Source organism: Eleutherodactylus coqui, chromosome 6 (assembly GCF_035609145.1).
Source record: "Eleutherodactylus coqui strain aEleCoq1 chromosome 6, aEleCoq1.hap1, whole genome shotgun sequence".
Lineage (NCBI taxonomy): Eukaryota > Metazoa > Chordata > Amphibia > Anura > Eleutherodactylidae > Eleutherodactylus > Eleutherodactylus coqui.
Window position 1 is genome coordinate 166,021,950 of NC_089842.1, and position 14,411 is coordinate 166,036,360.

At 44.5% G+C, this 14,411-nt stretch overlaps 1 protein-coding gene across 4 annotated transcripts in view; it reads left to right on the plus strand.

Annotated features, from left to right (window-relative positions):
* The window catches only part of INF2 (inverted formin 2), a 79,051-nt gene that overhangs the window by 36,624 nt on the left and 28,016 nt on the right, over positions 1-14,411 (plus strand). For all 4 annotated transcript variants that reach the window (XM_066608147.1, XM_066608145.1, XM_066608144.1 and 1 more), the window contains exons 2-4: positions 2,184-2,577; positions 4,424-4,539; positions 11,015-11,174. In XM_066608147.1, coding sequence (XP_066464244.1) covers positions 2,184-2,577; positions 4,424-4,539; positions 11,015-11,174 — 670 coding nt within the window. The remainder of the gene's footprint in view (positions 1-2,183; positions 2,578-4,423; positions 4,540-11,014; positions 11,175-14,411) is intronic.

Genomic DNA, 14,411 nt, shown 5'->3' on the forward strand with positions numbered 1-14,411 from the left:
GTGACTTCCTATAACCTGCTGGTGTTTAATGAGGCTTAATGAATATTAAATGACGTTTAATGAATAGCTAAGTATAGTGATTGTGTTTGTGCACATGTATGAGTATGTGCCATGAATGTGTGTGTGACTATAAAAAGGATATACTGTATTTGGTCTTCATCTGTCACAACTTCTGGATCATCTGGTTGGTCCGGCAGTTGTTGTTCCCCATCCTGGCAGCAGTATATCTTAATTCTAAGGCCTCATGCACACGGGCCAAATTGAACAGTGAATTCCGTGCTTGTCACAAGCACCGGCGAAGTCTTTAATGCCCATGTTTGTGGGCACGCACAAAATCCTGGCGTGCCTGTGTGCGCGAGGCCTTAGTAGAATGATAAAGAAAGTTTATCAACATGTTCTGCATAGGACAAAACATAAATGTTGCCAAACATTCAGAGAGAAGTGATACATGTGATATTATATACCGTAGTAATAACACAGTATAGAATGTTGTAGTATGGTAACATTTTGCTGTTTTCAGCCCTGCGTCGCCCATTGAATGGGCAGTGGTTTGAAAACGTGCCACAACTTGGTATCACATTTTTGGCAGCAGTAAACGCCAAGCGCTAGCTACACTACCTTAAAAAAAAAAAAAGGGAATACTCACCTAGCTGGCGCCGTCGGGGTCCCTGCCACTGTTCTCCGGAGCTTTGGGAAGGCTGCTGGGCACTTGTCAAGCCGACAAAGCATTTATTGCTAGTGACGGGACAATGATTCCACGCGGACAGCTTTAATTGAAGTCAAGGGAAGCCGTCTGATCCGTGGCCTGTCCGCAGCTGTCACAGTGAACGGGTCGCGGAATCTGTGTCATCGCCTAGTGACGGCGCAGCGTCATCTGTACTACACATGCACCGGCACAGACGAGAAGAAATCCAGACATCTGCACAGGGCTCACCGGCCAGGCACCGTGTCGGATTCCACTACGGGATCCCGCATGTGAAATCGGACCCAGCCGTGTGCATTCGGCCTAATACACAGAGCTCACGCTCAATTGATATAGAAATAGAGCTTCAGTAAAGAGAGCCTTGTATATGTGTATTATACGTGGCTCCCCCACCAGTAAAGAGACCTCTGTCTCTGCACAGTCTCATTGTTTAGCCCTGTGATCTGCCACCTGTTTATCACGATTGACTCTCTAAAAAAAAAAACACAAAAAAACCCTCCCAAATGGATAACCCCACTAATACCCCATCCCTGCTGTTATCATGACACCTCCAGCTGTTGCTGCCTTCCAGGGAACCCATAGCCAGGTTCTTAGGAGCCGCAGGGAAGCAACGTGAGGAACTCTTGATTATGTCATGTGCTTTGCATGTGAGTTTTGAATAGTTTTGGTAATGTGGCTTTTCACTTCTATTCAATCAATCCCCAAGCTTCATGTGATTTCCGGCATTCAGTTAGCTTCATTGTTAAATGGCGTAGGTTGTGCTAGAGTAACCTGACAGTTACCTTATGGATATTCCCTGTCCCAGCACATGCTAAGCGTTATATAATCCTATTGCCAACTAAATACCAAGGGTTAAGTTAGCCCTTAGATACACTACATGAACCACAGCCATGTAGTGTGTTTGTAAAGATTCAAACTAATTTGGACCTAATCAAACTTCTTGCCAAAATTAGGTGAACTGGCCAAACATACAGTGTCTGTTCAAACTTCGCTCAGCACTTCGCTCTTTACCAGTTGAGGAGACCTTCTCATCTTGGTGCTATGTAAGCAACAGGAAGTAAGGTAATTTGTATCATTCATATTCCATAGTCCATACGGCTCCATATTATGGAACTGTAGACATTCTATGTGCTTCCAAATAGAGCCTGCTCACCTGAGCATTTCATCGACCTATTCTCTCCTAGAAGCAATACCCCCTGTAATAAGGCATTCGGTGACATACTCCACAATTTTTTTTTCTTCTGTTGGATTCCATATGAATTCAGGTAAAGTTCCTACAACTCAGAGCTCTTCTATGTGCAGGAGCCTTATTACCTATAAAACAAAGAGGAGCTAACATTTACACTCAACTTTTCATTCCCAATATGTCTACATTTCCAATTACTGGCACATGCCATTGCCTGAGCCCCATGATGGTGTGGTCATTCGGTCATCCTTTGTTCAGAACTTTTAAACAGTTTTTTTGTTCTCTTTTTTTCAGGAAAAAGTGCCAAAAATGTCACTGAGCAAGAAGTGGGCCTCTCTGAAGGAAAAACTTTCACCTCCAGAATCGGACCAGAGTGAAGCCAACTTAGAGAATGCAGATCCTGAGCTATGCATCCGCCTCTTGCAAATCCCATCTGTGGTGAACTATTCTGGCCTTAAGAAGAGACTTGAGAGCAGTGATGACAACTGGATGGTGCAGTTCTTGGAACTCAGTGGCTTGGATCTTCTACTGGAGGCCTTGGATAGGTTGTCAGGCCGAGGAGTATCCAGGATATCTGATGCTCTCCTCCAGCTCACTTGCATTAATTGTGTCCGAACAATAATGAATTCTCATACGGGGATTGAGTACATTGTCAACAATGAAGGTTATGTCCGAAAACTCTCTCAAGGTGAGAATGTCAAGATTTTAAGTCATTCATATTCTCAGTGATATATTTGAAGAATAAGAAGTGGTATCTGGAGGATTTGGGGGTACCTCTGGTTTTGAAGTATATAGTCTGTATATCTGAAGTTGTAAAGTAGGATTTAGCCTTTAACAAGATTCTATGGGTTTTGTACATGGTAAAACGTGGACTTCAGGGCAGATCTAGAAGTCCACTGCAACAGATTGGGACTGTTGACTCACTTGGTACATGGATAGGATGTTTGTGATATATCTATAGAGATTAGAGATGAGCGAGCACGCTCGGTTAAGGCAGTTACTCGAGCGAGCATCGCTCTTCTCGAGTAACTGTTTACTGGTCCGAGCAAATCAGGGGCGTGCAACCGCCAATATGTAGCTGTGGTTACATGTATCACTTTTGCAGTAAACTCAGCAGTGGACTGTTACCTACAACTCCCAGCATGCATAGAGCTTATTTACTGACCAGCGCTGTAGCTCCGCCCATAGTTTACAGGTCCTACAACTTACTAGCACCAACCTCTCTCCCACTCAGAGGGACCGAGAAAGCCAGAAGCAGACAGACAGGAGCTTCCAGCACTCTGAACTGCACATGAGCAATACAGCAGAGTGCGTCTGCTCCTGTCCTCCCATCATGCACTGCTCACAGGATCTTGGGGCTATGGACAGGGGAGGAAGTAGAAAATACGGACAAGATGTCAAAGGGAGTGGAGATATTTTTCAGGCGGAGGGTTACATGACATAGATAAAAAATGAAGAAAGTAGCTAGACTGGGGACAGTGAACCTATTACTAAATGACGGATTGTGATGATGTGTATTAGATTTTAAAATGTTAATCTGGGCCTGGAATACCAGTTTAATTTATGGTGCTGTTGAGAGGTGCCAGATTCCCTTTAAAGGCCACATAAGAACCACAACCATAGTATTAATGGCATTTCACAGTCGCTGGGCCTATAGTATCAGGCTTCATTTCACATGAGCATATATTGGCCACGTTTTCACGTCCGCCGATATACGTGACCCATCTGATGCACTGGATTCCAATGCAGCAGTTCAGATTGGCGTTTTTCTGGTGCGTAAAAACGGACGGACGGCAAAAATAGCACATACGGTGCGCATTCAGGACCTATCTTTTCCGTCAGAATATCCTGACCACTCCCATAGACTCCTATGAGAGCTGCCAGAGAAGGGAGATGGGAGGGAGTTTAGCAGCGACTCTGCTAAACTCCCTCCCCCTCTCTGCCCCATTCCAGCTCTTGGCAAAGGAACAGAGTGGGAGATTAGCACACTAGGTCCCACTCCATCCCGCCCCCTTCCATTGCACACAGCCAGGAAGGGGGTGGGAGTTTAGCAGAGCTAAACTCTCTTCCCCTGCCCGCTGGTATCTCATGCTTGGTGTATACTCGCAGGACCCGGGCCGTCTGAACGGGTGCATAAACAGAAGATGCAGCCATGACTTGGTCCAGGCCGCCCCTCATTCATGTTTTTTTTTTTTTTTTTTCCAGTCGCTCTATGGCCGTGACACGGCCGATCTAAAATCACAGTGCCCATGTGAAAGAGCCCTCAGACTGGGGTTCTTGTGTACAGAACTTGTGCACGACCACTTTGAATTATATTGTAATCTTTGTTGCTATCATTGTACACATAGAATGTATCCTCAATAAAAGTGATTGGCTTTAAAGATTGCTCTAAATGGGTTGTCTTCTGCTAGTTCTTTGGGTCATAGCCTGGAGGGTCCTCTGTTACTCATGTGGGCCACTCTGACACTTGGTGTTCACTACAGATACATTTACTGAGACTTTGTCCTAATAAATCTGTCCTATCTTGTTTCCAGCTCTTGACACTTCCAATGTGATGGTGAAAAAGCAAGTGTTTGAACTGATTGCCGCCCTGTGTATCTATTCCCCGGAGGGCCATGCATTGGCTTTGGATGCACTTGAACATTATAAGGTAAATAATTCATTACATTTATTATCATCCATTTGTTGAAACTATTAGTAAGAAGCCCTATCCGTACACTCCATAAGCGCCTCGCTCAGTACCCTGTCGCTCTCATGTTTACATGGAAAAACTATTGCTAAAAATCCCTATTTTTAATGATTTTTCGGCCAATAGTTGTCTTGTGTAAAGCCCCCATAGATAGGCAATTGTTCATCTTTGAAGGTCTACTTTTTGACAGTGAATGGAGGCAGGAAGCCAGAAGAGATCTCTGGCCAGCTTCACCTACATTAACTATTGCTCCTGTGTGAAAGCACTGAAGAGGTAAGTCATATGGATAACAGTTGTCCCACGTACAGCTACAGCCCATAGTACACTAACGTACGTATGAGTAGAGCAGTGTTCCCCAACTCCAGTCCTCAGGGACCGCCAACAGGTCATGTTTTCAGGATTTCCACAGTATTGCACAGGTGATGTTATTATTGTCAGCGCCTCAGATATTGCCACAGGTGTTCTTACTATAGAATATCCTGAAAACCTCACCTGTTGGGGTGTCTTGAGGACTGGAGTTGGGAAACACATATGGGTGGGAATTCGCTACAGATTGTGTTAGGAAATTGCTGGTTAAGTATTGGTCTGGTATATTTACATTATTGCTCCACTATATACAGTAGTCACCCTTTGGAGATTACAGTAAATAGACATCAGTCTAGACCCTCGCAATGCACTTGTATAGTAATGTGTCGCTGAATATTTATGGAATGTGTATTTCTATCCCAGCAAATGCTTCCTTTAGAAGATAATGACTGAACACAAAGCGGTGGAGGGGAAGCGGCAAAACATGAATAAATGAATTAGCAAAATATTATGTTACTGCATATTATACTCTGTAAATTGGGACCTGGGATTTCTCAGCACATCCTAATTAAATATAACATGTGTTTTTCATTCCTGCATTGATCTTAGTGTAATACATTGTAAGCAACTGGGAGTCATCGTATCTAGCAGATGAGAGCAGCTGGCAGCTGCCGTGCCTTGTCTTCTATGGCAGGCGACTCCATCTGCAAAAGACAATGCAGGACTGTGTCCTCTGCTTTTACTTTTGACCCTCCATCACTGCTATCGTTGAGGCCTTGTCCACACAGTACAGAATCCTTGTGCACATTTTTTAGGACCAGCATCACTTATGCAGCTACAGTATAGCATCCGGGACATTTTACCCAAACTGTACATTGATCCCACTTGCTCTTGACGATCTGTGACCACGGATGTCACTGATTTTGTTATTCTAGTGCAAATACCAATAAAAAACATTTAAATATAATAATCACCTTTATCTATATAGCACATCACTTTGACTGTCCCCAATGGGATCACAATTTGTGTTACCCTATTAATTAGTATGCTTTTGGAGCATGGGAGGAAATCCACAGAAGCACAAAGAGAATATGCAAACTCCATGTAGATGTTGTCCTTGGTCAGATTTGAACCTAGTACCCCAGCACTGCCAGGCAACAGTGCTAAGCACTGAGCCACCACTCCTCTTACACTTTTTCTTTCTTTTTACTCCCTTCAGTTAGCTAAGAACCAAACTTTTAGCAAAGTCTGACCTGAAACAGGGTTTGACTGGTTCGGTTCGCACAACACTAATAGAAATTATTGATTAACTTTGAAAAATAAATCAATTGGGGGATGTTGTAAAACAGCAAATCCACCACTTATTTTTGTACCACTACCCATGCAGTATAGATAGTCTGTTTACCTTACCAGATACTGACTTTAATAGTCATTTGGACTTATAATTTTTGATGGTGGCAAACAACCTTTGAACAAAACCACAGTCATTTATGATTAAATTCCATGCTGTTCTCAACACCCCAACATTGTCGCCTTTGTTAACAGCGGTGTCGTGAACGAGACACATGGACTGCTACGGTCTGGACTCCTATCGTCTTTAGCGATGATTCCAGTTTCTGTTTGGGACCAATGATGCTCATCTATGAGTATGGAGGACTCGAAAAGCGACATGCTTCCCCAACTGTTGATGTGATCATCAAATATGGCATTTGGTCACCCCTAGTAGTGATAAGAAGGACACTAAGAACTCTATGATATGTGTTGGAAATCCTGGTTCATATGTGTTGCTTCTAAGGCTCCCAGAAATGCCTCAAGTGAGTCACCACACTTCCTTAGACTTTCCGGATGGCAGATTTATTGCCGATCGAGCATTTATGTTACATGCTGGGATGCCAGCTCAGGCAGCCTATGAGTGTGTAGGATCTAGAGGCCCAGTTGCAACATTTCTGCGCAAATATGTTGCAGCATAACGTAAGGAACCTATATGTCTCCATGGTCAACTGTACCTCATCATGTATCCAGGCTAGCGGGATGTGGATTTTTGCCACCGAATTGCTGCAAATTTCATTTTAGCAAATTCTGCATCAAAATCTGTAAGACATGAGGATGCTGGTGTAGATTGTATATGGTCGAATTTTCTGGCACATCTGAAAGAACGCATAGGGACCTTTCACATGGGACAGAATAGGCTACATGACGCACTGCATGCCGCGGTAAATTCTGCACTAAAATCTGCAAGCTTCCTCCGGCTTTTGATGCGGAATTGAACATTTCTTAACCTGGCTGCAATTCCACATGAAAATACACAGTTTGACCAGTAGATTTCGATGTGTTATTTGGAAGCTGCAGATTTTGCTGTGTCGTACAATCTCAGGGAAGGTACACTACACAACTCAAAGCTTAACTTTTTTAGTTGACTGGGGCTGAACTGCAATACCAGCTCCAGCCAGTGGACAAAAGTGGCGTTGTTCCTGGCACAAAGCAGCCATCCTTTTTCTAATCTCACACAGCTCCTTTTGGCTTTATTCCGACAAGCACATATATGCCACGTTTTCATGCCTGGGCGCATATACGGTACCCATGTGAAGCATTGGTTTGCAATGCAGCCATTCATACGGGCGAATATACGGCGCATAAATATGCCGGCAGCGTGAAAAATAGAACATATACGCAGCCGGCACATATACGTTCAGCCAAAACATAGTTCTGGAACTATGCTTTGGCAAATATACACCAGCGGCTCCTATAGACTCCTATGGGAGCAGGGAAAGAGAAGGGAGGGGGAGGCATTTTTGCAGCGTCCAACCTGCGAAAAGCTTACAGGTGCCTCTATATAGGCATTGGAAGGCATCCTAAGGATTTTGGCATAGCGAGGGTTTTCCAGGGTGCTAAAAACGACGGTTGTGTGAATGGACAAGAAACCGCTGGTCGTGATCGCGGAAAAATGCTCATTCAGGCGCTTATACGAAGCGGGTGTGAAAACGTAAAAACGCTATCGCTGTATATGCGCTCATGGGAAAGAGCCCTTAACCTGAAGAACAGAAATGGTTTCTGAAGGACCTGAGGGAAGCCATTAAATGTGTCTGTTCCTCGTAGCCGACTGCACCCATGTTCACTAGTGGCTTCTTCAGAAAAATGAAATTGTGCCCTGGAATGAATTCTGCAATTCTTTATGTAATTAACGAGCTTCTTGCATTAATGGGGCCCGTCTGGTCATTTGAATGTGATTATAATATTACAGTCACAACATGCAATTTCTGAACTTCTAATCCCTAGACGCACAGCTTTGCTAAGTGATGGTTTCACATTCATACATTACAAGGGGTTTGTAATTAGTCTGGATAAATTTGCTGTTTTTAATTAATTGAGAAATGCCACTCCATTACTGGGGTAAATCACATCAGTTTTGATCTTTTTTTTTTTTACTGATAATTTATTTGACATTTAACAAGTACAAAGTATTTGTGATGATTGTAATAAAAAGTCCTGCTTGCTTTTATGGGCAGAAATAAAACTAATGAGTTTAAGTTATAAAGTAATGATAACGATGGCTCTATGAATAGTAATGAGAGCTCAACAGAAATGGCGAGCGGCAACTCTTGTTTTGTAGCATAAGTTCCCATGGGCTCATTAGCAACAAAGGTCATTCCCTCATAAAGGCCAGAGCCAGACAAAGCCTTAATGGGACATGCATGGAAACCGTACGGTGGCATTCAATCACCAGTGGAGTTGAGTCGTAATGCTCCTTCATAGTATTTCCCAGTACAGTGATGCTCTTGGTCACTCAACTGTGCAGAAAACTACAACACGGCCCCATGGGCTTATATGGAGCTTTCTTGCAATTCCTTGTATAGCGGGTGGCAGGGAACACCGCTGTTAGGGTGCATTCACACGAACGTATATCGGCTCGGTTTTCACGCTGAGCCGATATACATCGTCCTCCTCTGCAGGGGGGGGGAGGATGGAAGAGCCAGGAGCAGGAACTGAGCTCCCTCCCCCTCTCTGCCTCCTCTCCACCCCTCTGCACTATTTGCAATGAGGAGAGGTGGGATGGGGGTGTGGCTAATTTGCCCACTTAGCCCCACCCCGTCCCACCTCCTTTCATTGCAAATAGTGCAGAGGGGTGGAGAGGAGGCAGAGAGGGGGTGGGAGCTCAGTTCCTGCTCCTGGCTCTTTCATCCTCCCCCCTCTGCAGATGAGGACGCCGTATATCGTCTCGGCGTGAAAACCCAGCCGATATACGTTCGTCTGAATCCACCCTGAGGGAATAAGCTGAAGTCCAAAAGGTTGCCCCCCAGCAGTCATAATGTTATGGCATCTCCTGGTGATAAGCCATAACATTATTAGATGTGTATACGCTCTTCGGGTGCCTTGACACTGGCGAGAAAAGCCCACGATTTACTTGCGATGTGAGAGTGAGTTAAATCGCATGATTAAGAAACCAATGAATTTCAATAGGTTCATTCTCATTTGCAATGTTTTCACTCCTGCAATGCTGCATGAAAAAAAAAATCGTTGCAACTCCTTTCTTTTTGCGATATCACCCATTGTCTTCAGTGGAGCCAGCGGCAGCAGCACTGGCCCCATTGAAGACAATGGAAGAATATCGCAATCCCCTGCTGCGACCGTTACAGCTGCAGTGGGGGATTCCTTTAGGCCCACAAGGAATCCCTCCAGCATTGCAGGGAATTCCTTCAGAAGTGTCGGGGAAATCCCTTTAGCCTTGGCAGGGGTGAAGGGATTCCTCACAGGCATGAAGGGATTTCCTGCAGTAATGCAAGGCTGTTTTCACATGAAATTGGCCTTAAATGGGTATTCTGGGGCCTAGTTAACTTTTTCTATTATTGACCGACAGGTCATCAATAGACTATCAGTGGGGACCCACTGGTTAAATCCCTGATGATTAGCCGATTCTTGATGCTGCAGTCGTTATCATCAGCTTCCATCGAATTTAATCTGAGCTGCATTGAAATACCAACCTGGGTTGCTGCATTCTGGTCAGAGCTTCCTATGACCATAGCGAAAGTGGCACTGGGAATCAGAGCAGCGGGTCCCCGACGATCATCTATTGATGACCTGTCCGTCACTAATAGAAAAAGTCCCGAAAACCCCTTTAACCTATTATATTGCAGTTTTTCCCCCAAAGGATCTCCACCTTTATGCTGCTTTCACACGGTCGAGAAACTTTCGCACAAACGTGAACCCCATTCTTTTGTCATTCACAACAATCGTGGCATGTCCTATCTTTGGGCATTTTTAATGGGCCTGGCTTAGCATTGCATGGTGTGCAAGGCTTCCGATTGAAAACAATGGGAAACGCTCCGCGATCCTCCACTAAAGCTAAAAGCCACGGCAGAAGATCGCTACTTTCCTGAAGTGATGCAAGGCATTTTTATCACAAAAGAATTCCTCTCCTCTGCAGGGACATCGCACGTTGGTGAGCGCGATATTGGGCTGAGTTTCACGGTACCCAGCCATGTGAAATTAGCATGTATATTATGTATGCAAAATTTTGCATATGCAATACACAGTGAATAGAAACCATTAATTTTAATAGTTCGTTCATATGAGTATATTTTGTGGTAGCCCCCCCCCCCCCCCCCAAAAAAAATGCAGCATGTTCCATTTCCGTGCCTATTGCACACAAAAATAGCATGTTAAACTTAATTGCCCATTGAAATCAATGGGAGCAGGTTTGCATTTTTTTTTTTTTTTGCGCGCACCTGCCCTTCCCTGTGTAAGATACATGCACAATAAACCCAACGCCCAATGCTCATATGAATGCGTATATACGCTTACGCCTGTGTGATCCAGAATTTAGCAGATCTGATTGATGTCGGATTACAGAAAGTTTTCTGTGTTTAACATTTTCTAATCTCTTACAAACGTTTCCTTGAATGCCATGACAACAGCCTTCGAGATCATCATCCCCATGGCGTCTATGGCGTCCTCTTACAGATCCGGAGGCCAATACTGTACACATTTTCTATACATGACTATATCTCAATAACCAGATTGTTCTCCTCCACAATGATAAAAACATTCTTTTATACTTTACCATAAAAACCGTTAATGGGCTGCATGTAACATTACCGTCATGTTCCACTGAAGCTTTCTCTTCCCCTCACAGGCAGTGAAGAATCAGCAGTATCGATTTAGTGTCATAATGAACGAGCTCTCGGCAACGGATAATGTTCCTTACATGGTCACGCTGCTCAGCGTCATCAACGCCATAATATTCGGGACAGAGGAGCTGCGGCTGCGAGTACAACTGAGAAATGAGTTCATAGGTAATGTTTCTACATAAGCCATTCTGCATGTTCATACTCTATTACTTCACATATGGAGAACGCCGCTTTACTTTTCAAATCTTCTACAGCCTCTTAAAGGGGTTATGCTACCAAAAGCCTTCATCGCCTATTGACCGGACCCCAGGGATTCCGAGAAAGGCATGAGTCCTCTTAGTGGATGGAGCGGTGGTTCGCATGCTTAAAGACCTCTCCATGCGCTTCTTTGGGACTGAAGGAGATGAGCCATGTGCTGGTGAATGGAGAGGTGGTCATGTAGGGGCGCCATCGCTCCATTTACTAGGAGGACCATTCTCGTGATCCCTAGGGGTCCATGCGCTCATACATCTTTCGCCTTCACTGTGGATAGGTGATACGTTCCTTTGGTGGGATAACCCGTTAGGCCTAAGTGGTGGCTGCGTTTTTAATGGCGGATCTGCGGCCGAGTTTACCGCTTGTATTTCAAGGGTTGAATTCCGCAGTATAAAGAGACACTTAGAATCCGCAGCATGTTTCAAAAACATGGCAGATTTGTTTCGGAAACTTTTTGCACATATGAAGGAGGGTTTTTAAATCCTCCCTCTTGTACTGTAAATATTGCAGAACTTTCATGATAACGCTAATGGAAATTCCGCAGTATTTCCAACCCACGTCAAGGCGGCCTAATGCTACTCACAGCTGAATGCTTCCTACAATCGCATCAAAACTAGACATTTTGTAGAAATTGAAAATGAGTAAGTTTGGAAGACTCAAACTGTTCACAAAGACGGGGACTAAGGCCCCCCTCACACAGGCGCTGCAATTAGCATGGCGCCTTCAGCACTGCGCTAATCGCGGTATAAGGTTCCCATTGTATTCAATAGGACCGCTCAGACAGCCGCTCGAATGCAGTGCTTTGTCTGTTCTATTTTTGAGCGTTTAGCTGAAAGCCGGCGTCGGCCGTAGTATTGCTGCGGCTGAAAACTAAAGTATAGGGGTGCATTCTGCACCACAATCCACACTGAATGATGCGGATTTTGCATTCTAGAATGTCCATTGAAATCCATTCCTTGTGGACATGTCCTAAAAACCCTTGTTCTCTGTAACACAGAGATTAGTTTTATAGGCTGTCTGATTAAAGGGAATCTGTCATCTACTTGTAGCCCTATAAAGTAAGCTTATGGGCTGAACCATAAGCCTTACCCCCAAAATAAGCCCTAGCTGCATAAAAAAAAAAATCACCTAATAGGCACTGTCCGGCTCCGCCGCACGTCGTCTTAGGTCCTCGGCCAACTTGCTTGTAGTTCCCCCCTCGGCGCTTCCTGGTCAGGAGTTTTAAAACCCCGCCTCCAGGAAGCTCTGGCTGTAATTGATACTCGAGCGCTACGGCTCAGCCAATCAGAGCTAGCGCTGAATGGCTCTGATTGGTTCAGCCGCGGTGCTCGAGAATCAGTCACAGCCAGCGCTTCCTGGAGGCGGGGTTTTCAAACTCCTGACCAGGAAGCATCGAGGGAAACTACAAGCAAGTCTGTCGGGGACCTGAGAAGACGTGCGGCTGAGCCGGACAGCGCCTATTAGGTGATGTTTGTTTTTTTTAATTTTTTTTTAATGCAGCAAGGTTTTATTTTAGGGCTTTTACGGTAGGATTTCCTACTGTAAAAGTTGTATCACAAGAACCGCATTTTCATGGGATGCAAAACATAGGACGGCTCTATAGGGAAACATGGGCTTCGAAACTCGCAAATCACGGCAATATTTAGCAACCCGCCATTTTTTTTCCCACAATGTTGCAGCCTACAAAACATCACCAATGTGAAGTAACCCATTGGAAAGCATGGGCTTCACATACATGCGACTTGTAGTACTGTCGCATCACGAGAAAATTGCACGATTTTGTCGCCCGTGTGAAACCGGCCTAAAGGTAGATGACAGATTCCCTTAAACAGGCTCCAAAAGTAAACAAGGGATTGTCATAGGAAATGCTTCTATTCACCAACAGCAAGCAGAGAGCTTAACGACGATTATGATGAAATAGTCAAAATATAATGGAGATTTTTCACAGCAATAATATATTTAAGAATCCCCTTCCTCCACCCACTAAGTACGAATTGGGACTGATGTTTCTCCTAAGTTTCCCAGCAAACTTTTTTCAGTTTAATTCATTTAAAAGCAAAATGCCTCCCCCTAGTGGTGAACTAGAGGTAAACACTGAAATGGATTTCAGGTAATCAGATCCCTTCCCCATCACCTGGCAAACCAAGCCAGGACCAGACCCCATGTGACTCTCTGAGCTCCAGCAGCCTGGACCACCACCACCAGATCGGGTCTGTAAAATAAAACATTCGGGTTAATTTCATAACTTCATAGTTTAAAAAAAAGGAGGAAAAAAAACAACAAAAAAATCCCTTCTTATTGCACCTTCAGCGATGGGGCTTTGTCTATGAACCTTATAACCAAGCCTACCAGCAGCAATCTGTAAGTGGGCTTCAGGTGTGTGCAGGGCATGACTGGGAGTGAGGCCGAGCAGGCTGCGCTGGGTTGAGCTCTGGCCACACGGTCTCCGAGGCCTCTGCCATTTGTGCCATGAGTCACTTGCCCCTCCGGTTGATGCAGCGTACTGATGAATTCTGGTCAAAGTAAGTTCTGACCGTGTTATGCATGTTTGTTGTTTCTTATGTATCTGTTGCAAGGAAAGCTGGGTTACAATGTATCATTATAGAAATGATCAGATCTGCCATTCAGGACTGTAGGAAAGCTGGGTGATGAGTAGTAAGCAAGGTGTAAGGCTGTCTTCACACATGCTGCGCAATTTCTGCTGACAGAATCGCCATGTGGAGGGGATTTCTCTTTCACATGCTTTGGAAAATTTGCAGAAGGAATCTGCAGCATGTCTACTTATACTCAGGATTTCATCCTTTGGAATTCAAGGGTTAAAATCCGTAGCGGTTCCACAATTTAAAAAAAAAAATGTGGCCAAATCCGCACCATTTAAATGCAGATTTGGCTACTGCGAATTTAAAACTTATTTGCGGCAGGCTATGAGGGCTCACTCACACGGTCATATATCTGCCGCATATGTGCGCTATGCAGGGCGCGTGATCGCAGGCTATAGCAATTCCAGCAGCGCCACGTCTTAGCAGGTGGGGCAGCCTACTTGGTACAAAGCAAATACGCATGTAACGTGTTGTCCTTATGCATTGGCCTGTTATGCGCCAAAATAGGATATGCTGCATTTTGTTTTTTCACGCACATGATAAGCAG